The 27,680-nt window shown below is 37.4% G+C and overlaps 5 protein-coding genes across 6 annotated transcripts; 4 read left to right on the top strand and 1 right to left on the bottom strand.

Annotated features, from left to right (window-relative positions):
* Positions 1 to 180: 180 nt before the first annotated feature.
* Cpr76Bc (Cuticular protein 76Bc) lies at positions 181 to 21,455 on the bottom strand. 2 transcript variants are annotated; one of them, XM_068293114.1, is made up of 3 exons: positions 21,441 to 21,455; positions 3,556 to 3,738; positions 181 to 1,329 (listed from the first exon to the last, which is right to left on the bottom strand). In XM_068293114.1, exons 1-3 carry the CDS (start codon positions 21,453 to 21,455, stop codon positions 181 to 183), a joined length of 1,347 nt encoding a protein of 448 aa, XP_068149215.1. The 2 variants fall into 2 exon arrangements, with proteins under 2 accessions (XP_068149215.1, XP_068149216.1); XM_068293115.1 differs by lacking the exon at positions 21,441 to 21,455 and adding an exon at positions 15,635 to 15,939.
* LOC137579119 (cuticle protein 7-like) lies at positions 8,162 to 8,728 on the top strand. Its single transcript, XM_068292815.1, has one exon. The coding sequence runs from the start codon at positions 8,162 to 8,164 to the stop codon at positions 8,726 to 8,728; it is 567 nt and encodes a 188-aa protein (XP_068148916.1).
* LOC137579377 (prostatic acid phosphatase) lies at positions 15,761 to 17,518 on the top strand. The gene is given in 6 exon segments (XM_068293117.1): positions 15,761 to 16,164; positions 16,223 to 16,306; positions 16,369 to 16,455; positions 16,457 to 16,528; positions 16,585 to 17,112; positions 17,185 to 17,518. Coding segments are annotated over 6 exon segments (1,278 nt in total). The 5' UTR covers positions 15,761 to 15,858; the 3' UTR covers positions 17,386 to 17,518.
* On the top strand, positions 17,662 to 19,965 carry LOC137579378 (venom acid phosphatase Acph-1). Its single transcript, XM_068293118.1, is given in 6 exon segments — positions 17,662 to 17,941; positions 18,574 to 18,672; positions 18,721 to 18,804; positions 18,860 to 18,935; positions 18,938 to 19,017; positions 19,080 to 19,965. Coding segments are annotated over 6 exon segments (1,230 nt in total). The 5' UTR covers positions 17,662 to 17,758; the 3' UTR covers positions 19,788 to 19,965.
* LOC137579379 (venom acid phosphatase Acph-1) lies at positions 21,178 to 25,884 on the top strand. Its single transcript, XM_068293119.1, has 5 exons — positions 21,178 to 21,723; positions 23,801 to 23,899; positions 24,442 to 24,525; positions 24,748 to 24,906; positions 25,010 to 25,884. Exons 1-5 carry the CDS (start codon positions 21,556 to 21,558, stop codon positions 25,718 to 25,720), a joined length of 1,221 nt encoding a protein of 406 aa, XP_068149220.1. The 5' UTR covers positions 21,178 to 21,555; the 3' UTR covers positions 25,721 to 25,884.
* The last annotated feature ends 1,796 nt before the right edge of the window (positions 25,885 to 27,680 follow it).

The raw sequence follows: 27,680 nt of genomic DNA, 5'->3' as shown, positions 1-27,680 counted from the left end.
ATTGTTTCATTCTCATTTTCTCATTCTCATTTTCTCTGAATGGAAATATGACAATGGAAATGCAAAACTATTTTGAATTCATTTATTTTAACAAACACAGAAATAACTAATCATAGAAATAAATTACGAATAAATAGAAGCAAATTAATGTAAAAAGAATATATAAATAAAGAGATACCTTTACACCCCAATAAGACTTCTATAGTTGAATTTGTGTCCGCCCGCGTACATGGGGACCATATGCTTTTTGTCCTTGCGTACCATGGCTTGAACCAAGCTGGCCGAAGCGGCTCCCTGCTCGTCGATCTCCTCATTGTTATCCTCGTCGTCCTGAATATTCTCGAATTCGTCGTAAACCTCGGGGAAGAGAACGGGACCAGAAGCCCCAGAATTGCCTGGCTTATGCGGACGAGAATTGGCCTTTGGATATGGGCGATAGTGTGGTATCAGTTTCTTGGGTTTCCTTTGGAAATAACTCGAATAGTCGGGTCGGGCATAACTCTTGGACACCCCCTTGTATTTGTAGTGCTTCAGTCCTGGCGTTGTATGGACGACTTTCTTCTGGTGTATGTGATTGGAAATGGGCTCGGTGGGTCGCAGTTTCGATTGTGTGTAACTGGTGTGCAATGGTTGTTTGGGCACCGACGGATGATGCAAGTAGTTGGCGGGTAAGTCCTTCGGAGCATAGTGATCATAGTACGGATGATGATGCGGCTGCGGCTGAATTGTCGTATAATGCGGACGATACTCTTTGGGCTCATTTACAATGACGGCTTTCCATTCACCTTCCTGTATACTGGGAGAGGGGTAATTGCTGCTGGCATGCAGCTTTTGGGCTGCCGCGATTTGTTTATAATAATTGTCTCGGGCCTGCTGCAATCTGTCACGAATACCTGGCTCCATTTCCATGGGCACCTGCTTGATCCGGGCATGTGGCTTAAACTCTATTAAACTGGGAATTTTCGGATGTGAATGCGTCAAATCCTCAATGGGTTTCTTTAATGGCTTTATATCCGAACTTAAGACAATGTGTTCTTGATCCTTGCTATAATGATTAATCTTAGACTGGGACGTATCATCGTTTAGATCATTCGCAGCCCCGTCGGGTGTCTCTGTAATGGGATGCGAGTTCGCTCCCACCGTTTTCACAATCGCATTGAAACCCCTCTTGGCATCGGCCGTATAGTGCACTGTCCTAATCGATCCATCCGGCTCGAGTATGCTATAGTGCCCCTTGACCCCGTCACCGTCACGTGATTCCCATTGCGATTTCACGTCGCCTGTGTGCAGATCCTTAACGCCATAACTAAACGCATATTCAGGATGTTCCTAAATAAATAGAAAATAGAAGGAAAAGTAGCACGAAAAGAGAAAGAAGATCAAGTTAAGTTGAATTTTTTAAGCTCGTCGGGAGTGGAGGAAAAACTCTTAAATACAGATAGAGACACGTTTCTGTTAGTCTTGTGATGTAAGTTGCATTGGAATGCTTCCTAAATCATTTGTTAGATGTTAGATCTATTAACTATTTGCCGTTTGCTGTCTTTGCTTAGTGGTTAGTTTATGGCTTTTGGAATCCAAGTTGAGTGTTAAATGAGAGTTCAGTTAGTTCAGTTCAGACGATCAGCGAACAACGAACAACGAACAACAAAACTAAATTGGGATAAAATGACCAAGATATATATTAACATACATAGATTCAATTAATAGAAAAAAATGTAAAGCATTTCTTGTCATTTGTTAAAATGTGTGCGTCCCCCCACCGCACGGGTGCACCCCGGGTACCTTTGTCCCGCAGCCCACCACCTTCTTTTTTGGCACCTTTATGGCGCGTTTTAAACACAAATTGCAAAAGTTTTTCGCATACTTTTTAGTCTCTTTGGCCTAGCCTGGCCTGGTGCGGCCTGGCCTGGCCTGGTCTGGCTTCAATTAAGCGCAGACGTCCATAAATGGATATATGTATGTACACACACACACGCATGTAGACTCTAGCTGCAGTTGTTGGGTGCCTATCAATTTTTGCAAGTCTCTATGCTCTGCTCTGCTCTGCTGCTGTCTGTCTGGACCAAAACAAATGATCACATGCGAAAGCGTAACTTGAGCAGCAACAGAAATCCATGTGTGGCATATATTTTTAATCACAATTGCATAAGTTGCACTTACAGTCAGAACTGCGTGAGGCAAAGACAGTTACAGCTACAGCTACAGCTACATCTACATAAACCATATACTCTGGTGGTCGATTTTCACTAACTTTGTGTGTGAACTATAACTCATGAGGTGAAACAAAAATACTTTATTTGTGTATCGTGTTAAAGAAGTTTCGATGCCCTTGAAAAAGCATTGCAAACAATTGCTTTCTATTACTTTAGCTACAACAGTGCGTATGCGTAATTTTATATATGAACCAGAGCCATCTTATGATTATTTTTCGCAAATGCTACTAACGATATTTGATTAGACAACTCTTCAAGGCTTTTCATTTATAACCATGCTCTGTTAGATGAAGCAAATATACTCGTCTTAGGATACATATTTACAGGGTATTTTAACATTTATGACTGGCTGCTGCTGCTGCTGCTGGTCATAAGACCAATCGTTTTATACAATTACATGCATGCAAATTATGCATACGATGTTGTCAAAAAGGGGAGCGACAGATCGTTTTGGAACACGGGGCAGAGTCACTCAAATGAAATTCCCTGACAGACACAAGGCGTTTACCAACAGTCAGCCAGGCGGGCAGGCAGACATGAAAAACATTTTAAACGCACCTTGTCACAGTTTTAACAGTTACAAAGGAAAACATGAGTTCAATTTGTGTGAGAGAACTAGAGATGATCGACGGCGTTCTTGTTCTTGGTAAGAATTAATCTCAACATGGTGGCTAAGTACATGGAAATATTTAAGTATTTGGCATCATTTTTATTTTTGTAATTCTTTTTCGTAATATTATTTTGAACTTGGGCGTGACTCACGTTGTCATGCCTCTGACTCTTTGTGTGTAACCTGCTGAGGCCTCCTTTCGTTTTGAGATCGTAGGTTGAGGTGCAGCAGCAAGTTTACCTTATATGGCGCCCCCCAATGTGTCTGTCGATCGTTTGGATCGTTGATCGTTAGATCGTGTGTGCACGCAAAACGCATTTTTTTCTCTCTCTGTGTCTGTGTCTGTGTGTGCTATGGCAATCAGCAAAAGACCTCACCTTCCCCCATTCTCTTGGTATTTTTTGTTTTTGGTGGAAAAAAAGACAATGTGCAGGATAGTATGGTAGGGTGGGGGCCCAGGTCAGCAACAAGTTGATTTATGTGGGCGAAATATAAGAAAACCACACATTTGGAAAAAAAAACAACATTCACTTTCAATGGCGGAAAATGCGTCAAAATAAAATAATAAAAAAAAAAACCATAAAACTTAAATATGTGTGTGCACTTTAATATACATATTAATTTGATCAACTAAATGGAGTGCAACGGATTAAAGATCAATGGAAAATTTTCAAATTATGTTTTGGGTAAGGCTAATTATTTTTCTTTTAACGGCCTCTTGAACATACTTACAAATTGCGGTGCATATTCCATAACTTCCTCGCTCTGATCATCATCGGCGACAACGACTGGTGAGCCGCCCCTTATGCCAAATACCGTGGGAATGCATAGCAGAATGGATAAGGCCAAAGAAATCCAGATCAAATGACCATCTCCCATGGCAATTGGACGCGGAGATTGCCTCCGCCTTGTTATCTGTAATGAAAAATGAATGCGTTTTTATCAAAGCCGCTCAATTAAAACTAAGTGAGGCATACCTAATAAATTGCCTACAAAATTATTACGCGAGCAAGACAGGTAAAAATTAATTGGACTAAGCGATCAAACGGAGAGGCGGACAGTCGGACAGTCGGACAGATGGGACAGGTGGGACAGGCGGAGAGACTCATGTCATACAGCGTTGTGACAGTTGTCAAATGGAGTAAATGTAAATGGTAAGGTAAATAAGTGTACACTGGCTCGGTTTAAATGTCCAAATTTGTAATAGATTTTCTGTATGTAGACTTTTCATTTCTATGGTTAATTTTTTCTTTTTTTCGGTGGTGTTTTTTTCTTTATTTTTTTGGGAGATTGATGGTTTTGTTAAAGACCAGTAGCCAAGTTGAAAATGGTAAACGGGTTTGGCAGACGTATATTTCCAATTTCAATTTCAAAGCGAATTGCAAAATAGCAAGAGCCCACTTCTTGATTGGCATGTATCGCTTTAGTTTCGACTTTTGAAATGGCTAGTTGGTCAAGTCAAAATAAAGAAATTTCAAAGTTGGATAAATACACATAAAACACACACACATTAAGCAAGCAATTTTTGAGGAACAGAATCTAAAAAGTCTGAAATCTATTGAGTGAGGATCATCAAATCAAAGTTATCAAACTACTTTCTATTTCTGAGCTTATCTTAGATCTATGATCCAATTAATTTAGTTATTGTGTTCACTTATTAAAGAAGAAAACTTCATAGAAGGAACTGAAAAAGAGTGAGCTAGCATTTGAAAGATTGTTTATAAAGAAATTACCTTGATGAGTTTCTTTTAATGTCTCTTATTGATTGAAAAATGAATGAAAAAAGACAACAAGGATTCTTGAAGGCTTTCGCCTTAAGATGACTAAGATGACTAAGAAAAGGTCTTCAAAAGAAAAGTCATGAACAAGTTAGCATCTATAATCAGAAAAATAACTCATTCAGGACTATTTGAATCGAAAAGAGGATTCTAAAAAGATTCGTTTTCGATTAGAAAGTTTATGAAATGCTGGCTGAATATTTTGTTAATTAGATTATTTTTATTTGGAAATGGTCTTTCAATTGATTTCATTTGTCCTTTTTTGTTTATTAATTTGCATGTGTCGAATTTCTCGCCACTTTCACTACGATAGGGTGAAAGTTTTTTGTCGCCAAATGCACTTTCGCTCTTATTTCATGGCAAAAGTTCAACTTATTTGTTAGATCTTATTTTTAGTTTTATTTTTGATCACACTTACATTTAAATGCATTATTGACTAACTAATTTTTCCTTTAGTTGAACAAACAACTATTTCAACAACAACAACAAAAAAAAGAAAAAAGAAAAGAAGGAAACAAATACACACGCGACTTTAATCACACACACACATACGTATATATATATACGGCGTGTCCGGAAAATGCTAAACGATCGTTTCGCTGGCAGCAGTTTTTTTAGTTAATCGCTCTCAGACGACTTCTTTTGTCGTCAATGTTGTTAGTTGTAGTCGTTGTTGTAGTCGTCGTCGTCGTTGCCGTTGCCGTTGCCGTTGCCGTTGTCGTCGTTTCAATGTCAAGGGCAAAAACGTAATTAAAGCGTTTTCCAGGCATTGTCAACATATTTATAGCCACATGAGATGAAGACGGGACAGCCACAAAGCTTCGTTTTGGAGCTTCGTTTTCCCGGCGACAAGATTTTCCGGCCCCACCGGTTCTGCCACACATCAAAGTTGTTTTGCTCCAACAGTTGTGCATCGGAGCATCTGCTGTTGTTGTTGCTGATGTTGCTCATGTTGCTGATGTTGCTTTTGCTGTTACTGTTACTGGTGCTGCTCTTGGTCTTGGTCTATCGGTGGGTTCGTTGCTTTGTCGCTTCCTAAGCCGCACAGTCTAATTGACAATTATATGAGACTCAAGGAAACTAGTTTCGCTATCACCACTCGCCAATTGAAACTGCAACCAACTCTCCAACCAATTTGGCTGTCTCTACTTTTGGTTTCAGCTGCGGCGAGTAAAAGTCGTCTCCGTCGTCGTCGTTGTCGTTGTCGTTGTCGTCGTCGTCATTGCTGGCGAGCCTTCGTTGCAGCTGCGTATTGGCATTATAAAATGTTTTGTATGAGGCGGTAATTACGATTCGGACTTAAAATAAATTAATGGTAATTTTACTGGCGGAATTTATGGTAATCCTAGATAAACATAACTTAGCCTCCCAAAATTGTGTGAATTTCCAAAAGCCAACGAAAACCAAACCAAAACGTTTACACTCTTCAATAACGGAATATTTTTTGCATTTTACCTTTCTCAAATGGTCACATCGATGGATTTTTGGCTAAACAAAATTGACAACCCAATGAATTCTTTTTCGAAGAATAAACTAGTTTTGTCTTTAGTTTTTCCATCTTAAATTTAATATGTCCTTTCACTTCCTCGCTTGAAATAATTTGAAGTAACTTTCATTGCAAAAGAAACTAAGTCTTAGCTAATTGGCCACCTAGCCCATTATTTCGATCACAAGCTTAAAAACAGATTTAATTTCAATTTTTATTTGTTTAAACTTACTAATTTTGTCTGTCGTCTCCATGTCTAAGGACAAGTGAGAATTATTTCGTATTTCACCCACATTAATAAACCCAACTATTTTCTTAATTGTCTTTAATCTATTTTTGAATTTATCTTAAAGATTTTTTAAAATTATGATTGATTACAACAATTACAATTTATGCAAAGATAATATTTTGGGTTTTTATTACGTTTTGCATTGTACACACAACGTAATTGCACGTAAGCATAAATGTTAGTCAATTAAGAAAAAGCAACATGCCTAAAAGTAGACTACTTCTTTAAGGTTGTTCATTCTATTTTTAATCGGATTTTTTATTCTGTTAGTTAATGATTCTTAATTTAAACCGATTTAAAAAAGAAAACGTATTTTCAAATAGCCCAAATTCTGTAATTTTGTCAATTTTTAAAATTTCGACCGATTTTCAAATTTTAAATATCATTTTTCTTATTGCAAAGTAATTTTTAAGTATGCATTAAAACCTCTGGAACTACAATTTGCAAATTTTCGCAAAAAGAGATGTAAAAACATTTCCAAGTTTTTGTGATCAAAGTGAGCTATAATTTTTGAAATCGGTTTGAAATTGACCGAAATACAGCCTGAGGGAATTATTTCCATACATATGTATATCTTTGTGTCTTAAAAAATAATTTAAACTATAGACCTAAACTAAAATAATGCAATCCATAGCATATGTATATAACATAGTCATCCGATTTTAATGAATATCAGACAATAGTTATGAAATTAGAGACAATTTTTTTGTAAATATACGACAGTGAAGTAAAAAATATTTAACGTTATTGTCATTAAAGTTATTTGTTTTTATTAATTTAAAATCTTTTACCTCCTTTCATTAAATTAAGTTTCTCTATGAAAAAAGGTTGTCAAACAGAAGAGAAATATTAACAAAAAATTATTAACAGAAACTTTTTCTGTGAAATTTTTAAAATTGTTTACCATTTAGTTTACATATATGAAGTACAATTATTGCTCAATTAGAAGCGGTTCACAATCATAAGCAGGGCGTGAATATTTAAAAGCAGCAAAAAAAACTGAGGAAAAACAATAGCCTAAAGCTTAGAAATCAATCAACAAGAGCGGCCCGCTTTCATAAAATAATTAGAAGGTCGGGCTAAGCAACGACTAAGCCGTTACTGCGATACACTTACTTAACAGCATTAGTTACATGTATTAATAAATACATTTAATTACTTTACTGTTTTGATGCGGATGGCGTCTCAAGTTGCTAATCAAAGAAATATACCCTTTGGCAAAGGTGTAGACGAAACATTGTCTAAAAATAACAATTAGCAAAAACGCAGACTCGCCTCACTGCGTTTCATTTGGTTTGTGGGCATTGAATGACCTTCACACTGTGGCCAGATTCCAGACGGTGAAGGGTGGTGATATGGTAGGTAATCAATAGGCTTAAGGTTTTCATAGACTTCCCATTTCGAGAAAATGTCTAAGCAAGTTTTCCTACGATTCAGAAATGAATCTTTCTAGTAAATTAATTCCGTAAAAATAACAAGAACTGAAGAAAATGCTTCAGAACTAAGAAGGGACAGGGTTTCGAATGGACAGACAAACAAACACACACACACACTCATTAATCAATTGATTTATTAGTTAAGTAGAAATAAAAGTAATTTGTTTTGCACATTCAATTATGAATTAACAAATCGAAGCAAACTCAAGAGCACAGGTGAATTGAATATGGTTAATGGCCAAAAGCGTTCACCAAATGGCCAAAAACATGGCTATAAAAAGACCAAGTGAACCGACTATAACCAAACAGAAGTTAAAGTGGAATCAAACGATAAAGAACAAAACTGAAAATGCAGATACTTAGTGGACTCTTGGCCGTTGCTCTGTGCCTGTTGGTTTTAGATGGCGTCCAGTCGGCTCCGCATGGACATGGCACTAGTTACACGGTGGTAACCAAGCACGAGCAGCCAGTACTATATAAAAAGTATGGATACAATGGCCATGATCATCTGGATTGGGTGAGTGCACCGTATGGAGCTGGCTATGGCATTGAGTCGTATGGCAAATATGAGCCAGATCATTATCCCAAATATCAATTCGATTACGGTGTGGATGACGCTCACACAGGCGACCATAAGAGTCAGTGGGAGACTCGTGATGGGGATAAGGTTAAGGGCAGTTACTCTCTAAAGGAATCGGATGGAACCATCCGCGTGGTTCACTATACGGCCGATGATCATAATGGTTTCCAAGCTGAGGTTAAGAAACTGGGTCATGCCCATCATCCTGAGGTCTATGTCAAGAGCCATGGCCATGGCGATATCTATGGAGCTGGCTACGGTTACGGTTATAGTCATCCATACAATCATGGACACGGCAAAGCCAGCAGTTATGTGAGCGTTAAGCAATTGCATTAGACCTAGACTCCAGGAACTTCGATTGAGGACAATGACAATGGCTTAAATATTTATAGTATGTGTACATTGATGATGCGTGATAACAAAATACGTTAATAAAATTAAAAAATCCAAAAAAATATTTTTCAACATTTTGCGAAAACTTGTACGTGAAAAGTTCCGGCCATCTTTTGAATCGTTCCTCTATATCAAAGTATATTGAAGTATATTTTTTCAGTGGCTCTGTCATTTCGGACTTATGGGCGCCATACTATAGTCTTCTCTTTCTATTTGGATATATTTTTTAAATAATTTTTATTGCCATTCCGAATGCGTTTCTTAAAAATGTTTAAGAGAGTGGTAAAATGTGTTTTCCCGCCACAATAAAGAGGCGCATAATACTAGAAAATATTCCGCACGTTTACCACTTTTCCCGTCCGTTCGTTTTATGACTCTCTATAACATCTGTTACGCGGCACAATTAAAGTCTACTTTTGGGCGGGGAAGCTGAGGCTAGGATGGCCATCAGCGATGACCTTGCCGTGCACACACACACACACACTAACACACGCAAGCAACAGACAGATATTAAAATGCATACATATGTACATGTATAATTTGGGTTAATTATGGAGAATAATAATAATAATAATTCGCATGACTAGCGAAGCGGATATCTAGCTGGTTCACATTTGACCATCTTTTGTTTTGTTGTCATAAAATGTTGGCCACAGATGCTGCTGCTGTTGTTGCACATGTGTGTGTGTGAGTGTGTTTGCGTGTGTGTAAAGTTTTGGGCACATTAAATGAAATTTAATTCCCGGCAGCAGCAACACAAGACCGGAACAGGTAACTGGACAAGCCTAAAAGCCGACCGCCAAAATGTCAGTTCTGGCTTTTAGCTTTCCCTCGGACTTCTCTTGTCCTTTGTTTTCCTTCGTATGTACGCTTTATCCGCCTCCTCTTGTTGTTTTAGGCCATGTTGGCCCAAATAGCCATGGATCCTTCTCCTTCTACTTCTCCTGTTTCTGCTTCTGCTGTTGCTTGGCAAGCTTTGCTCTCTCTCACACAGATACACGGACACACAGACACACATCCACACACGTACACCAACACGCATAGTTGTTGCAAAATTTCACTCCGTTGAGCTCTTTAAATTTCACGCTCATCTGACTAAACGGCTTTATGGCTTTATTCATATACATATATGTATATATATGTGTATGTGTGCATGTACATATAATATCTATGTATATGTATATTGTGCGTTTTTACGCTCATTTGTTGATCCTTTCGTAGCTCGTTGATTTTCATATATGTATGTATGTACATATATTGTTGTTGTAATTTATGAGGCGGTCAGTTTTTTTTTCCAGATTTTTTACTTTTTTTTCTTCTGCTCTGCCCTGCTGCCCAATTCCATGCATCGTTATCCCTTTTTACCCAACAATCATAGATGGTATAAGTCCATATTGGGTTTAAGCAAAAGCCACATAGCTATTTACGAAATTTACTATTTCTGCTCATTTTTACATCCATCCCAGAGTAATCGATACAGGGAGATTATTATGTGGCCTAATGGGTATGCACAAGTCGGACGAATGCAAGAAGAAAGACATATTTTTTGGCTCCAATGAAATTGTGTGAATTTCATTTTTGTATTGCGTCCGCGTTTCTTATGAAAAGGTATATTAACTTTCCTTATACATTTATTTATGTTTGACTAAACAAAAAAAAAAAAAAAAAAACTCTTTAATATTTTAAAGTTTAAATTTGTTTTTAACGAAAACTCGTAACACATACCTTAGATATTTATTTGATTAATTATTATTTTAGAACCAATTGAGAATTGTTATTATGTACATTTATGTAGGACTAGAATAGAAGGATAAAAAATGCTCCCTTTATCTCTATGGAGAAATTTATTTTTATTTAATATCTAGTCCATCGTTTTATGCCTCACTAAAGCTATTATTTGCTGGCAGTAAACGCCCATTTATGCTCCTTTTGCTTCTTTTCAATCTTCGAATGGGCAATATTTCAGTTGTGTTTGTTTGTTGTTTGCTAGTTAGAGGCCAGCCAGACGGCAAATAATCACAACATAAACGGGATCATAATCATCATCGTCATCATCATCATCATTATGAACATCGTCAGCATTCTCTCCACTTTTATCCTCATCATGCACTCACAAATTAACGTCCTCCTTTCCGTCAAACAGGCCGTAAAGTGGCATTTTTCCCTTGTGGTTCGCTGCGCCTTTTCGTATGCAGCATAAAATTAAATTATTTGTAGCATAAGCCAGGGCTACCGCTCTTCTGACGTTGCCGACAACGACAACGATGACGACGACGACTATGACGATGACGATGACGATGACGAAGAGGATGAGGATGAGGATGAGAATGAGGATAAAGATGAGGACGAGGACGAGGACACCCGCCGCCAATCTGCAAAAGCCAACGAAGCATGCAGCAAAGTGCTAAGCCAGAAGAAATTGTACACTTGGACTACGCCCACTCTACGCCCTATGGCGGCGTCCCCATTGGGTCACATTATTATACTTTGAGCATGGCCAAAATCAGGCGAAAAAACTTTCCACTTGTCCAAGTTGGCAGAGTCAGCAGCGGCAACGCCTCAAAAGTGGGTAAACTCTGTTTTGTCTCCTCATTTCCCCTCATCCTTGCCGTTGCTTTTTCGTTATATATTCGTTGCATTAATTTTTGGACTTTCCACGATTTAATTCTCCTCTTCATCTCTCTCTCTCTCTCACTCCTTATCCCTGTGTCCCTTGGTCCATATGTCTGACAAATGCCTTTCGGACAACAACAACACAACAAAACAAACTAAACCAAACCAAAAGGCACGAGTCTCACTTCAATGAATACCGAAGTTATTTATACTCTCGAAAAGTTTCCATTTGCAACTAGTTTGTTTCCCAAAACAGTTTAATTGTCTTCAAAATATAACTTAGCATCTAAAGGTCCTATTCTATATACTTAGACTTGACTAATTTCATTAAAACTATCCTGTCATAAATGTAACATTGATTGTAATTGTGTTCAGAGTTGAGATTTCCCTTACCATAGATCAATTTGTAATCCATAACTTTAATTGGCTAAGAGCTAAACACTATAGAATGTCTATGGTTAATGGCAACGCAAAAAACCTTTGAAAGATGTGCACTAGATAAAGCAAAACAAGCATCTTATTCCAATTTAGAGCTGATGAAATGATACTTTAAAATTGTATAAATGGGGTCAATGTAAACGTTTCGAATGAAATATTGTGTTTGCACTTCTACATTGCGAAGATGTGTCAATTTGGGGGAGGGAATTTATTAATATTAACATTACCTATTATTAGGCTTTCTGTGAGACAAACCTTTCTGTTTGTGTGTGCGTGTGTGTGTGAAGTCTTTTTTATGTGTCGTTTTTACCTGTTTACAGGAAATGGAAGAAGACTCACACAGACACACATGCATGCAATGTGTTTGTATGATAATTTATATAATTAACTGACAATGGGTTAATATAGACACATATATACATACATATATAGGTATGCTCACCTACAGGCAAACAGAAACAAACAAATGCAAGGATACAAAAATACATATTGTAAGTATATGTATATATGTATGTAAATATATTTATGTAAAAGGGTATGTGCACATACATGCATATACTGATGTTTGTTCAACTGTTTGTTTTTATTACACACACACACACACACACACACACACATACATATATATGTTGAATATGCGTATGTATATTCACTTTTTGTATCCCTTTCAACTTCGATTCCCAGAGGACTTAAGTTAATTATCACATTTTTTACACACAATTTTACTTTGCATTGATGCGTTTGTCGAGTGAAGAGACAAGGTGAAGAGTGAAGTGAAATGAGTGTAGACGAGTTTATTTTTTCTTCTTTTTGGTTTTTTTTCGGTTGGACAGAGAGGGATGGCAGGAGTGTAGCCATTAAAGAGTAATTATATGGATAATTTGTTATAATTTGCTGTGAAAAGCTTTACGAAACATGAGCGCGTTTTATTTAACCACGCAAAACGAAAATAAATCCCATTAATATGCGATAATCAGTTCAGAAATATATGCAGACAAACAAATGTACATATATCTGTGCTTATTTGAGGCATGAGGAACAAGTTAATAAAGTGTGAAATTGTAAATAAAAAGATGACAAAAACAAGAGCAAAATAACAAATCACATTGATTTCAAACATTTTAAGGATGAATTGCAATGACCCAGTTAAAGAGATAAATGTGAAGGCAACATAATCAAATGGGTTTCGTTCTGCACCACTTGAAAAGCTTCAAGCTGTGGTGTTTGGAAAATTCAACAAACTCATTACTGATGTGCTTCAAACAAAACTTTACTTTGGCTTCGTTGCACTTTTGAAACAAGTGTACGAATAGAAGAGCTAGAGAAGGTAACCTGTTGGCCATAAACATTCTTAGAAGTAACTTCAATCGTTGTAAAGTTCAATGGCCAAAAGAGTTTTCTTTGTTTACGAGCTAGATTTTTGAAAGCAATCAGTGCAAAGGGCCTAACAAAAGGTTAAAAGAAATAATGGCTTCGAGTGGTGATAGTTGAAACTCAAGTATCTGCAGCATACTTTTAGGCAGAATCGTTTACTCTTTTGACTTTTGTTAAATAAATTAACATTTCACATTATATACACAGAAAATATATCGTTTATAATGCCATCGCCTTGGAGAAACATCTTTTTTGGACATTAATATTTATTAGCCCAGCAATTACGATGAGAAACCATTGACGGGGGATTGTTAGGGTTGTGATTTGTGTTGAAGACGTGAGGAGAGCGGGCGTAGTGAATTTCTTGTGAAATAATCGCATAATTGCCCAAACACAAAACGTTGCCACGCGAATGTCTGCGAAAATTTATACGATTTGGCGCATTGCAAAATAGTTCTCGATGGGGCAATTGTCAAAGATTTGTACGAACAAATTTTTTTTTCGCTTTTTTTCGTAACTGAAATGGCTAAAAAACTAGCTGTAAAAAAAATCACGTATACGCGTAGTTAAACACGCACACATAGACACAAACAGACACAGCGACAGTAAGTAAGGGAGCGAAGAAGATGGGCATAACGGGAACGGGGGCGTGGCATTGTCAATGAGACAAAAGCATTTGTCCGACTCGTCGTCTGGCGGTCGTCGGAGAGTCTGAACAACGACAATGATTTTTTGGCAACAATTTTACAGGGGCACAGGATGAATATAGGATTCGATTCGATTCGTGGATTCCAATCCCATGTCTATGACTGTGTGTGTCTGTGTGTGTGTGTGTGTCCAAAACGATAAACTAATGGCAAAAGTCAGCAACGATTATAGTTCAATTGCCATGGCCTGACAAATGACAGCAGCAAAAAAAAAAAAAGGGAAAAATCCAAACACACACAAAAGGCAGAACAGACCGTTTAAATGGTTCTAAATGTGTAATTTTATATGATTACATTAAAGAAAATTTATTAATCAGCTAATTTTAATCAAATAATCAGAAACATTGTTTCCCACAAACGTATATAACTTTCACCAATTACGAGAACAAGGTCTTGTTTAAAAAATATTTAAAATAATTATACAAACAAAAAACCTATAGCTGATGCAATGGAAATCTATATTGCATTCTCTGCCGATTACATGGTAGCAATAATTGCATCGACACCTTAAACAATGGCATCAAGCTACTAGACAAAAGGTAGAACAAATTTATTGCACAAGTGTTAAGACCCAGAATCTATTGTACACACAAATTATACGGGGTGGATGGAAAAAACTAAAACTAAACAAAACATAAATTAATTAAAACAATAGATAATTACATATATTTCGGAAGTTCAGAAAAGAGGCTCGCGTAACTGTGTTAACGTTAATTCAACATTTTTGTGTTTTAATTTAAGGCAATTAAAGCCACAGCACAAAATTCAAGTGTAGAAATTCGAAGTGGCCTTAAACCGATGCAGTTTATAAGCGAGATCTATAAATCAGGAGCGGACTACTAGCAATTCAAAGGTTGGCTATCTATCCAAGTGTTTTTTCTTTTGTGACAGAGATAACTTAATTGCCATTTGCTAGTAGAATGCAAAACTCATTATCTTTGTGTCAACTGGAATAAAGTGTGCAAATAAAAAGAGAGACCGACCCTGCCATAAAGTCACATACTAGTTTGTATTTTTGTTTCAAGTGAAATAATTTGTGCAAATACTTTGGCAATACAGGAAAAATGATTATGTATGCGGCAAGCCACCAAACATTGGAGCTCAGTGTCACAGTGAGTGCAATCGTTTGGTGTACCAGCAAATAATTAGCGCACAAGTTGTCTCAGGTACAGTGGATAAAATACTGAAAATAACGCACCAAAAACAAACAAAAATTTATTCAAATGACAGGCATTTCTCTTTAAAGCTGTTTTGAAATTTAACGTTTTGATGTTTATAGAATTGAAATATATATTTGTAATACGACTTTTCTACTGTCCCAGTGTATAAAACAATACAAACGATTAAAAAGTTGTAAATCAAATTCAAAAGAAAATGAAATAATTAAACTATTTTAGGTCGATGTTTAAATGCTCTTGCAAAAAAAAAAAAAAAAAGGGTGGCAACGTGTCGTATACTTTATAAACTAATTATTTGCAGGCTGTATCAGTCATTTATATTTTTATAGTTTTTTGAACTTATTTGATGTTAATGCTCTGCAAGCCACTAATCAAAATCAATATGCCCCCTTTTATTTTGCAAGGGTATGAGAATAAAACTGAAACTGAAGAAATGCCTATGAACGGGTTAGCCAATTGAGCGGTATTGGCATGGATAACTCTGTAAATAAATTATAATTACATATTTCAATGAGAAATTATCGATTAATTGGACTTACCGTTTGTGTTTCTACTTAAACATTTTTGTTGATCTATCTGTCAGTAGAACAGCAACAAAAGCAGCTAACAAAGCAATTTGATATAGATTTGTCTCTTAAGTTCCCTGTATCTAGCGGCCTAGGTCTCAAATCAACTTTAGACGCTTAAATGCGCACGTCGCCCGCTTGTTTAACTTTCGTTTCACTTGACGTCTTTTCGTGCGTTTTATTCATCGAAAACAATTATGATATTCGGTCGTTGGACTCGTAGACAATTATTTTTCACATGCTGTGGCATACTGACGGCAATTGTATTATGCATTATAGTGTTTACCAGCTTCAGCCAAGAAGAAGACAACAACAACAACAATAGGGAAATGGATTGGCAAAATGCAAAATGTTTCAAAACTCAACCAAATACCACAAATTCAAAATTGGAATTAGTTCATATTGTGTTTAGACATGGCATACGTACTCCCGTGGATACATATCCAAATGATCCTTATTTAAAAAATGGTTTCCAACCCACAGGTTGGGGGCATGTGACAAATGTGAGTTGATGAGAGATTAATGTGCCATGGAATGTTCAACAAGTTTCTGTACTTTTAGTCTGGTAAACGCGAACTTTATGAAATGGGTCGATGGCTAAAGTATCGATATGGTGATTTCATGGGAGACTTCTATAGGCCTGAAGTAAGTCCTAATTCCTTTGCCTTGCTGTCTTTTGTTGAACATTTTGTTTCGTCTATTGCTAGCGACTTCATGCCCAAGCAACTGCCTCACCGCGAGCCCTCATGTCACTGCAAACCACATTGGCCGGCATGTTCCCACCGAATGGCACCCCCAATGGAATGGAGCCAACAGCTGAATTGGCAACCCATTCCCATTGTTTCCGAACCACTAGATCAGGATTCGGTACGATATTACAGAAGATTTTCTGCAGCGATTTTTTCTAAGCATTTAATTTTCAGCTACTTTTGGTTCGTACACCGTGTCCACGTTACTTTGAGGCTCGTGAAGAGGTTCTCAAACGTCCCGAAGTGATAGCGGAACAGAAACCCTTTGCGGAAATGTTTAAGGAACTGACAAAACTTACGGGAATGCCTGTTCGCAATGCCGAGGATGTCAACTCCTTGTATATTACTCTTCAGGCCGAACAAGCATTTGGCTATAAGCTACCTGACTGGACAAAGGCTTACTATCCCGAACGCATGCAATTTCTGGCTGAACAGAGTTATGTGTACAATGCCTATACCAAGGAGATGCAAAAGATAAAGGGCGGACCATTCCTCAAGAAAATGTACGCTGAAATGACAGCAAAGGCGGAGGCCACATTAGAGCCAAAAGATCGACGAATGTTCATTTATACGGGACACGATTGGACAGTTGGTAACATTCTTTCTGCTCTAGACATATGGCAACGTCAAATGCCAAGATTTGGTGTTATGGCCATATTTGAGACACACAAGAATTTAAAAACGGGCCAACACTATATAGAGGTAAAAACGTGTGTGGGTAAATTTGTCATTGTGATGCAACTATCAAGGCGATGGTTTTCTTTTAATTCTCAGATCTTTCTGCGTAACGACGAACATGGGTGCCTAGAACAGTTGAAGCTTCCAAATTGTGATCGACAATGTCCACTGAGTCGTCTTGTGGAATTGAGTATGGAAGTTCTACCAAATGACCCCATGGAGCAGCGTTGTCGTGCTCACAGTGCTAATTTTGTGGAACCGCCACCCCGTCGAATCGATCAGAATGCTGGACGGTAGATATAGTTCTATTGAAGAATGCAATTTCAGTATTACAACTGTTGAAAATATGCAAGCAAAACCAAATTATATGAACATACTTTATTATATTATTGTTATAATTCTTTTTTGTTTAATAAATCATTGTCATTTAGAGCTCTCTCTCATATTGAAGCAAATTTATGACGGCTATTGAACCTCTCTCATCTATTCATCTATTCTTATCTGAGTAAAAAAATTCTACATAATCTCAGTTTAAAAGCAGCATTCACTTCTATTGAAGTGGGCATTAGACACCGAGACCTCAAGGCAATTGCACCGGGCCAACTTGCCAGCAAATACAAAAAAAAACCCATTTAATAATAACAATAATAATAAAAAGAACATTATTGCAATGAGGTTCGCTTCGCTCATATTCATATTCTGGCCCCATTGGTGGCTAGCATTCACCACCAAAGCGGCAATAGTTCCGTTGGACAAGCCTTCAATCGAGTCAATACAAAACCAGACACAGACCAAGATCCAGTTCCAGAGTCAAGCCGGTGATACCAATTCAACATTGAAATTAGTTCATGTGGTAAATGCAACATTTAAAACTAAAACTAATGGCAAATAAGTGACAAGTTGAGTGAAATCAAACTGAAAGTTTATGTGAGTCTTCTGAGTCACAGGAAAAAGCAAACGCGTGGAATGAACCAAGCCTGAAAAGCAAAACACGTGTCGTGAAATTAAGTTACCCAGAAAACTTAATTAAAGCCTATTGTTAATAAAATTTGCAACAAATGAGAAGATTCTGGCATACCAGGTTGAAGTTCCCATACTTGATTTTTTAATTTCTATCAATGTTTTCACTGATCTTTCAGCAGGGCGGGATTTATGGGTGGTCAAATAGGCGCCCACAAATTACCTAAATCCAGCCCCGGCAAAAATTTCTCTGAGCTAAAAAAGAAATGAATGCCCATTTACCTGACTGTTTGCCCTAGTAAATGAATAAACTTATTAAGGCATAAAAAAATGTGTCAGTGACTTAGAGTTAAATAAAATTTATCTTCGTTTTTTTTATAAACAATTCAAATAAGTTACAAAGATTAGGGGAACAAACTAAGATGATTATGAGTATGTTTGTGGGTTAATTCGATTACAATGTTTAAAGCAATTAACGGAATTGATAATTATTAATATGAATTTTTATTACTCTTTGTTTTCTAGGTGTTTCGTCATGGTCCAAGAACCCCGGTGAATACTTATCCAAAAGATCCCCACATAAATAATACCTACGAGCCTTATGGTTGGGGTCATTTAACAAATGTGAGTAATGAAAGCAATTCAAGTAAACAAACTAACAACATTTTACAGTCAGGTAAGCTGGAACTCTATAAACTAGGTAAACAGTTGCGCCAACGTTATAAGGACTTTCTGAAGCCCTACTATAAGCCAGATGTAAGTTGAATGAAATACAAAAAGATATACCGAAATGTGATTAAAATTGCTTTAGATGATTCATGCTCAATCCACCGAATCGCCACGTACGTTAATGTCCTTGCAAATGTTACTTGCCGGCTTTTTTCCCCCGAAAACACTCCAATGGAATGGAGTTACTTGTTAAATTGGCAACCCATACCGATTTATATGGATCGTGAGGAAACTGATTTGGTAAAATATTGGAAATCGAAGGAATATTGCTGACAATTAATAGACTTGTTGATAAATTCCAGAGACTACGACAAATGGTGCCATGTCCACGATATGATGAAGCCGTAAGAGAGGTCATGAATTTTCCCGAAGTTAAAAAACTACACGAAGAAAACTCAAAACTGTTGCAAGAACTTACCGAAATCACGGGTCTAAATGTTACCTATGCCCATGATGTGACAAATGTATTCATTTCCCTCCATGCCGAACAGTCTTACGGCTTGGAGTTGCCGCAATGGACGAAGGATTATTATCCCGACAGAATGCGTAGCCTGGCAGCAAAATCGTATCAATACGATGCATATACTCTGGAGTTGAAGAAACTAAAGGGAGGCTATTTCCTGGATCACATGTTCAAGGAAATGCAGGCAAAGGTAGCCGGCACTTTGGAGCCCACGAATAGAAAAATGTTCCTTATGTGCGGTCATGATTGGACTATAGCGAATATATTGGCTGCTCTCAATATTTGGCTATCAGAAATGTTAAGTTTCTCGGCTTTAATTGCATTCGAGCTGCATCAAAGAAACGACTCAGATGAATATTTCGTAGAGATCTATTTCCAAAATGATCCCAAAGGAGAGTTAAAGCCACTGCAAGTACCCGGCTGTAGTAAGCAATGTCCGTTGGAAAAACTACAAGAACTAACGCTAAATGTATTACCGGATGCCCCCTACGAACAACTCTGTGCTGCCAAGGGAACAATTGAAGGTGCAAGAATCAGTTATCATTAGTACTGAAAGAAAAATCTATAAAGAAATGTTTTTTGTGCTTGTACAAATAGCTTACCCAGATCTAGTAAGTGTGAATGGGTAAATTAAACTAATTTCACTTATTTTTTCGCATTTTACACATCACTAGGTCTCAAAAGACAACAACTTATGTGTAAATAAATTTATTCTTATGCTCAAACTTGCCGCTTCATCAATTAATATAAGCTAATGAAACAGATTGTGTTTAACCTTAAGTCAAGAGGTTGGGTTATTAAATCTTTGCATGTATAATATATCGTTCATCGTAGCTATCAGCAGTGAACTTGAAGAAAAGTCGACTTGGAGATGCTCTACACGCACTCCAATCCCTCTCTCCTTCCAGAGAAAAGTAAGGCGATAAATTGAATTTGTAAACTAGATAACATATGCCTCAAAAAGGCTTAAAACACACTTTTACTTTATAATACCCTAACAAATACTTATTGAGTTTTCCTTGTGTAGTTTTTAACATTCATGAGCAGTTAAATACATATAAAAAGCATCTGGATATGTAAATTGGATTTCGTTAAGCAAATGTTTAATATATTTGCATGTATGCAACGTATTAATTACCACAAAGGGCAATTAACATGTTTGATTCGAAAAAGACGAGCCAGAGATTTATTACAGCATCGATTACACGCAGTGACGAAGTGCAAAGAAGACCAGTCCAGACCGGACTAGGCGCCTCTACATATATACTATATATATGTATGCATATATACCCATAAATGTATACACATCCACATATAAATGTATGTGAACACAAATTACGCCTGCGAAATGTTTCGGCATTGTTCGCTCAATGTACGATCAGTTACGGCTCCAACGAAAATAAAAAAAAAATAATAAACACCCACTATAGACAGAGAATGAATTATAACAATAAAAAATAGTAATAATAATATACTGAAGTCCCAGCTCCACTTTACAAAGCCGAACGCTCAATACTCTTGCGAATGCAAATGGAAGTATTTCTACCAGTTGTGGAATCTCAATGATATATATTCGTTTGATTTATAACAATTCTGTTTAAAAGAAAGCTTTTGGCTTGATAGCTTTTCTAGAGTTAAGACGAGGGCGGTTACTTGGTCTATATCTATATTTAATCAGCTGATCGTAAATATATGTATCTGTCTTTCTCTGTATGTGTCACAGACGTTTGCTCAAAATGAATGTGCCCTCATGGCACGATTGTGGCTAAAGTAAAACGACAACAATAGCAACGACGACGGTGACGAAAGCATTTTGGCGATAATGGAATGATAAAAGAATGAATATGGTTTTTAGGGTTCAGTTTTTTGTTGACAGTGCACGGTAAAGTAAGCACCATAAAGGTAACTTTGTTGCCGGAATATCATCTATTACACTTTTAATGCCGGCTAGGCAAGGATAGGGCAGAACATCATGACTGATAACGTTCGGATGCCCAAAATACACTTGAAAAAAACCAAAGCGAAATTCACAAAAACTCGTTTGTTTTTTGCTGAGATAATCGCGATTTAACTGGTTTTCAGTTATTTGTTTTTGTTTCTATAGCATAATTAAAATACGAGAATCCGAAATAAAATCAAAACAAACGTCAAAAAAAAAAAACACCAAAACAAAACAAAAGAAAAAAAAAGGTTAAACAACCTCCGAAGAGACCATTCCGAATCGAATCTCCGTTGAGTTCAAACTGGAATTTCACGTCTGTCTGAAGTCACGTCACGGCCCAACATCACCGAACATATAAAGCGCGTCTACGAAAATGCCGCGTTCGCATTTCACTCGAAGGCATTGTCTAGCAATGACGGGCGGATTAGCTGCATTGGCATTGCTGGTGATCTTGTGCATTAGCACACAATCATCAACGGGCAAAATATACGACATTAAAGATCCCGCCGCCGATAAGTCAACACTGGAACTGTTGCATGTGGTAAGTGTGGACTAAGCGAAAACGAATTCTCAATTCAAGCAGACACAGTTTTTTTTTTCTATAGCCTGAGAAATCGGTTAACCGACTATGTAATATCCTAGAATATAGAGTCAGTGTAGGGACTAAATGATTCTTGATTCATGAATCATCTCCCAAGTTCAAGAAACCAATTCCCTTTGATCAACATTTGTAAGGAAAGCATTTTCCACTCCCTTAGAAAGCTTTAGGAGCTAGCCAAATAAAGAAAGATTGCCTTAATTGCTGATGTTGGTTATTAATTTGAAATTTTCTTACTTGCAAATGTTTTTACAAGTGCATTATATCTGGGCAGTATTTGTTTGATGTAATAATCAAATTAATTGTTTACTTTTTACTAGGGTATATCATCATTTTATTTCAAGAATTCGGTTCCGGTTTTTAATAATATCCAGTTTATTTTTAGAAATCAATGTTATCTTTATTTACTATATAGTTTGTGTTGGATGTGTAATCACCTTCGGAAGTAGTCACCAACAAAATTAGCCCTGACCAAGTTCAAATCGAAATTAATATCTATAGTCGTTTTAGATTCAATATAACCCGCAGGGCTTCTTTGCCTTTAATATGGTTTATAAACTCACATATAGTTTGTTTTTATACTTTCAATTTTAAAACCACTAATTTAAAGCGATCCAGAAACGAAAACAAGCCTTTGATTTTTAATTTTTTATGTATATTTCGATTCTAATTCGGCTTGAACATTTAGGCTTTTGTTGAATTGTGTAATTAGGCGTGTGTGCTTTTGATAGAATTGATTGAAACAAAACATTGATTTCAACAAGAATACTGTTTTCCCAGCCAGCAAACAGCTGATTACGGGTCTATGTACATACATACATATATGCATGTATTACAGTATATAATTTAAAATAAACATTGAAACGACATTGTCATTTACTCCACAACAACAAGAAATGCACGCCAAACAGTTCTGATGATAACGCAATATACACAAAAAACCCAAAAACCAAAAAAAATAATAATAATTGTTTGGTGTTACGCTTTGTTCTTTCTTTTGTCCAGTTTCGTTAATTAGTATACATCAAATCTGACATTTAGTTTGAATAAGCTGTAGTTTGTATACCCTTCATTTTAAATTCATTCAGATAAATAGAAAACGAGTTTTCTTTGGCGTGATTTCGATCAAAGTATTGCCAAACTACTTAACAAAGTTAAGTGAACGTTTTTTTCTGATTTGTGTAAGGGTATATAAAATTATCAGACAGTAACTGGTAGGTGATAAGTACTCAACAATTTGTGTATTAACATTTTTATATTATGTCATAGAAAATTAATACGAAAATAGATCCATGCTAAATCGATGGGAATATCCCCTCCGATAAATTCTAAAGACACACTTTGTTTAAACATTTAAGGTAATAAATCTTTTTACCCACGCATAATATTTTGATAAAACCTAAAGGCCTTGAAATTCATGAGAGGAAGTTGTCTGATCAGGAATACACTAAGGTTTCATTAGCCATTTTCTAATACCTTCTGCAAAGGGTATAATTACGACTAGAAATAGTAATTTATTGCACGATTCTTGGCACGATTCATTCATTTCAAAATAACAAATTAAAACACAAATAAATAAATAATAGTAGAACAAAAAATCTGGTTTTTAATTATGCATAGTACAATCAGCCAAAAAAAGAAACAAAAAAATGTAAAAAAAAAACCAGACGCTGTCGACGAACTGCGACGCACTTTATGTATTTTGTTTTTATTTTCTGGTCTACCCAAAGCTGAATTTGATTGACTTGGAGAGTTAATTTGCCAGATTCACGGGCGACCTTTGTTTTTGCTCTCTCGTATCAGCTTGTAATTAAAAATAAATTGTTTAAAGCTTTCGCAAAAAAAAACTAAACTTGTGTAATCCAGAGTGATGATTAGTCCAGGAGGGGGCTGGGTGGAGGGTGGCTGGGGGAATGCGGCGTCTTATCAGAGGCGCGTGTGAAAAAAAGAAGGGCAAATTGACTGGCTGAGAATGGCTTAAAAGTTGTTTTGCTTTTTGTTTTTGTTTTTGTAATTACAGGTATTCCGACATGGGCCAAGAACACCGGCGGATACATATCCCAAGGACCCTCATGGAAATGAGACCTTCTATCCATTTGGCTGGGGACAAATAACAAATGTGAGTACCTACAAAAAAAAAAGGGGGGAAAAAACGAGAAAAGAAGAAGGGGAAGAAGAAAAATCGTTGACGACGAAAAGTTCTTCCTCTACACTAACATAGTACGACCAGCTAAGCATTTAAATAAATTGAAATGCAAATGTTTTGCTGGGGGTAGAAGAAGAGGAGCATGGGCAGGGGGCTGCCGAGGAGGCGGCTGGTGGCAATTCTGTAGCAAGTGTTGCATTAACATATACACATATGCATATGTTTATGCATTGCAAAAATACCAGGCATTTTGTTATTTTATTTTATAACATTTCTCTCGTTCTCTCTCTCGCTCTGTGTCTTTCTCTTATTTTTGCTACTGTCTGGTGTCCTGATTCGTTGCCTCGGCTGGTTGTTGTCTCACGTGCTGCTCTGGATTCCTCTACTTCGTCTCCGACTGCGACTGCGACTCCGACTCCGGATCCGTATCCGACTCCTGCTGCATACTGCTGCAATAAATCAACGCGTTCGCTTGCTCGTCCAATGCTCGCCTCAACTCGACTCCAACACGTTAGAATGGCAAACGCGAACTCTTCAGCATTGGTAGTTGGCTGCGTAAGCGTTATGGCAAATTTCTGGCACCCTACTACAGTCCAGATGTGAGTACTGCTACTAACGAACCGCCTCTACGTTCCTGTAAGGGAGTGGGGGGAGGGGGAACAGAGCAGAACAGAACGAGTGGGCTGTCTGTCTGATAGTGCGGACATTTACAAATTGCACAGCTCAAGCTCGCTCGCTGGCCCATCACTCAATTCCGTTTTTCTCTCTTTCTTTTTTTTTTTGGGTTTTTTGGTTTTGGGGGCTCTCCTCTTTATTTCCAGTTGGTGCACGCACAGGCAACGGGCGTGCCTCGCACTCATATGACCATGCAAACAGTATTGGCCAGCTTCTTTCCACCAAAAGGCACGGATATGGAGTGGAACAACAAATATAATTGGCAACCCATACCTGTCTTCTCTCAGCAGTTAAATGAGGATACGGTTCGTATGCCCATCTATACAGAAATGAGCTTAATTTCGCTTTAAGTTGTGAGTTAACCATTTTATTGCTTTTTTTGTTTGTTTTTGTTTTATCATCGAAAAGCTATTGCTTGTGCGTACGCCGTGTCCACGTTATTTTGAGGCTCTGCACGAAGTCTACGATCTACCGGAAGTCAAGAAGGAAATTGAACCTTATCTGGAGATGTACAAAGAATTGGCTGAACTTACCGGACAAGCGTTCAAGGAACCCGAGGATGTGCAATCTTTGTATCTTACTCTGTTGGCCGAACAGGAATGGGGTCTAGAGCTGCCCGATTGGACAAAGAAATATTTCCCAGAGAAAATGCAATTTCTAGCCGAACAGAGTTATATCTACAATGTGTATACACCGGAAATGCAAAAGATCAAGGCCGGGCCATTCCTCAAGAAAATGTTCGACGAAATGGTTGAGAAGCGTAACGAGACATTGAAGCCGGAGAAGCGCAAGCTCTTTATCTATACGGGTCACGATACCACAGTGGTTAACATTCTCTCCGCCCTTAAGGTGTGGGAACGCCAATTGCCACGTTATTCGGTGATGGCTTTGTTTGAATTGCATAAGAATCAAACGACTGGTGATCATTGGGTGGAAATCTATTTCCGTAATGATCCCAAGGCACCGGCTCAAAAGCTAACTGTGCCGGGCTGTGAATTCCAATGCCCATTGGATACGCTAATTGAGTTGGCCAAAGATGTTGTGCCCACTGAGGCAGATGCCAAGCGTTGCGATTCAAAGAATGAAGAGTTTACTGAGCCACCACTTCGTGGACCATAGATGGGTGGTTAAGTAAACAAAACTTTACAGGTGCTACACATACAAACACAAAAAAAAAAAAAAGAAAAAAAACCACACAAAAAAATACTCAGGGAGTCTATTTAGTGTTAGGGGAAATATTTTCCTAGATTTAAGCAGAAATAAAGTTTTAGTGACCAGTTAAATGATGATAGGCATATTTGATGACTGATTTTGAATTCTGACATCTTCAATATAGAGTTGTTAAAGTTCATATCTCTGTGCAAGTGTGTGTGTGTGTGTGTGTGAGCCTCTAAGTTGCGCCTCATATGGCAGCCAAGTTGGCTCATTTCCGGTTTTGTGGCGTCGTCGTCGCCGCCGTCGTCTGTCATTGCCGTTTGCCCAATAGGGCGACGCTTCCGTTTGTCTTTTGCCAGCCAGCAAACAGCATCGCAAACAACTTTTGTACTTGTTTAGCCTAGCATCCTTCTTCATGACTCTCTCTCTTCACCTCAGTGAGACTCCGCCATCTTCTCCTCCATTTCCTTCTTCTCCATATATATTTTCTTTCACTTGCTTTTCCAGTGTTGCTGCGAGGTGACATTTTTCGCATTGCGGTTTACCATAAACTATTTCATTGGGTTGTCGTCGTTGTTATTGCCCTTTCACTCCACTCCACTCCACTCCCTACTCTACTCTACTCTCTGTTTTATGCACTGTCTGTGTGTGTGCATATTTGCCGGAATTAGCTGGTTCTGCCTAAAGACATCCAACGATCGCTTAGAAACCTGTTTTTTTTTCACAAATTTGCATAACAAAATAACTTACAATGAAATCCAAAAATGGTTTATTTATAAATATTTATATTTGAATGTAGGTTCATTCAAACTGAAAGTTTCGGTTAGTATATTTACAATTTTTAGACATATATGTATATAGGGCCAGGCTTTTTTTGGCTCTAGGGTTTATGACTTACTTTAACTATCATTTTTCTATAGAATATAGAACTTACATCGAAAATTTATTAGCATTAAAAGCAATTTTGACGAGTGATCATTTAGTGTAGAGAAATCCTAGCAATATAGTCGCTCGTTAATGTTAAAACTATGTTCAGAGGCATGAGAAACTCAAGCCGTGCTAATTAGGAATACTTGTAGACAATATTTTGCATAATCGGAAATGTTTCCTTTTGTGTGCCGCAAAACTTCCAACGAAAATTAATATGACTTTCACAAGGAAATAGAAATTAAAACAAAGCCTGAGCCAAGCAAATGATACATACACACATACTTACATATATGTATATGTGTGTGCATATAGTGTGTGTCTATGTATGTGTGTATGTATGTACATATATATAAATTTGCTTAAATCAGTGTCTGGGTGTTGGGTTCCTTAACAGACTTTGCATAATCATTAACCCCATTAGAGGCTAATTTGTGGGGACATATAGGCTCTTTCTGGCTTCCCTGTCCTCTTTCTCTTCCCCTCTTCCGCCGCCAACCCATTCATTCATTTGCACGACATATGGCCATGGCCAATAAATCTACTTAGAAGCAGAAGCCAAAACTGAGGCTCAGTTCAGCCTTAAGGAAAAACTTTATTAAGGGAAAACTTTTTTTTGCCAGCCAAGTGCAAATCTTAGGGTAAACTTAAATTTTTATTTCCCGCCTGCACTGCGTCAAGACGATTGCGAAACTTAGACAGCCTTCCATCGCTTACCCAACTTTCTCTCACCCACTCTCTCTTTCTCTTTCTGGTGGCTGGGATTCTCCTGGTCTGACATTTTTCTGTGGTCAGCTTACTAACGACTTTTCGATACGGACCAAAAAACTTTGCGCTTGGCTTAAAAGATATGAGTAAAATTTGTTGATTGCACTCTCGTAGAGGATAGAGAATGGGTAGGCATACACCTGCTCTTTCAACTAATCCTCTCCCTTTCTCTCCTGCCGCTTTGCCTCTCTGGCTGTGAGAAAATGAGACAGCATGCATATTAATAAGC

This window comes from Drosophila tropicalis, unplaced genomic scaffold, assembly GCF_018151085.1.
Source record: "Drosophila tropicalis isolate 14030-0801.00 unplaced genomic scaffold, ASM1815108v1 contig_694, whole genome shotgun sequence".
Taxonomy (NCBI): domain Eukaryota; kingdom Metazoa; phylum Arthropoda; class Insecta; order Diptera; family Drosophilidae; genus Drosophila; species Drosophila tropicalis.
The sequence above is the reverse complement of the archived record's forward strand: the minus strand, read 5'-3'. Positions and strand labels throughout refer to the sequence as shown.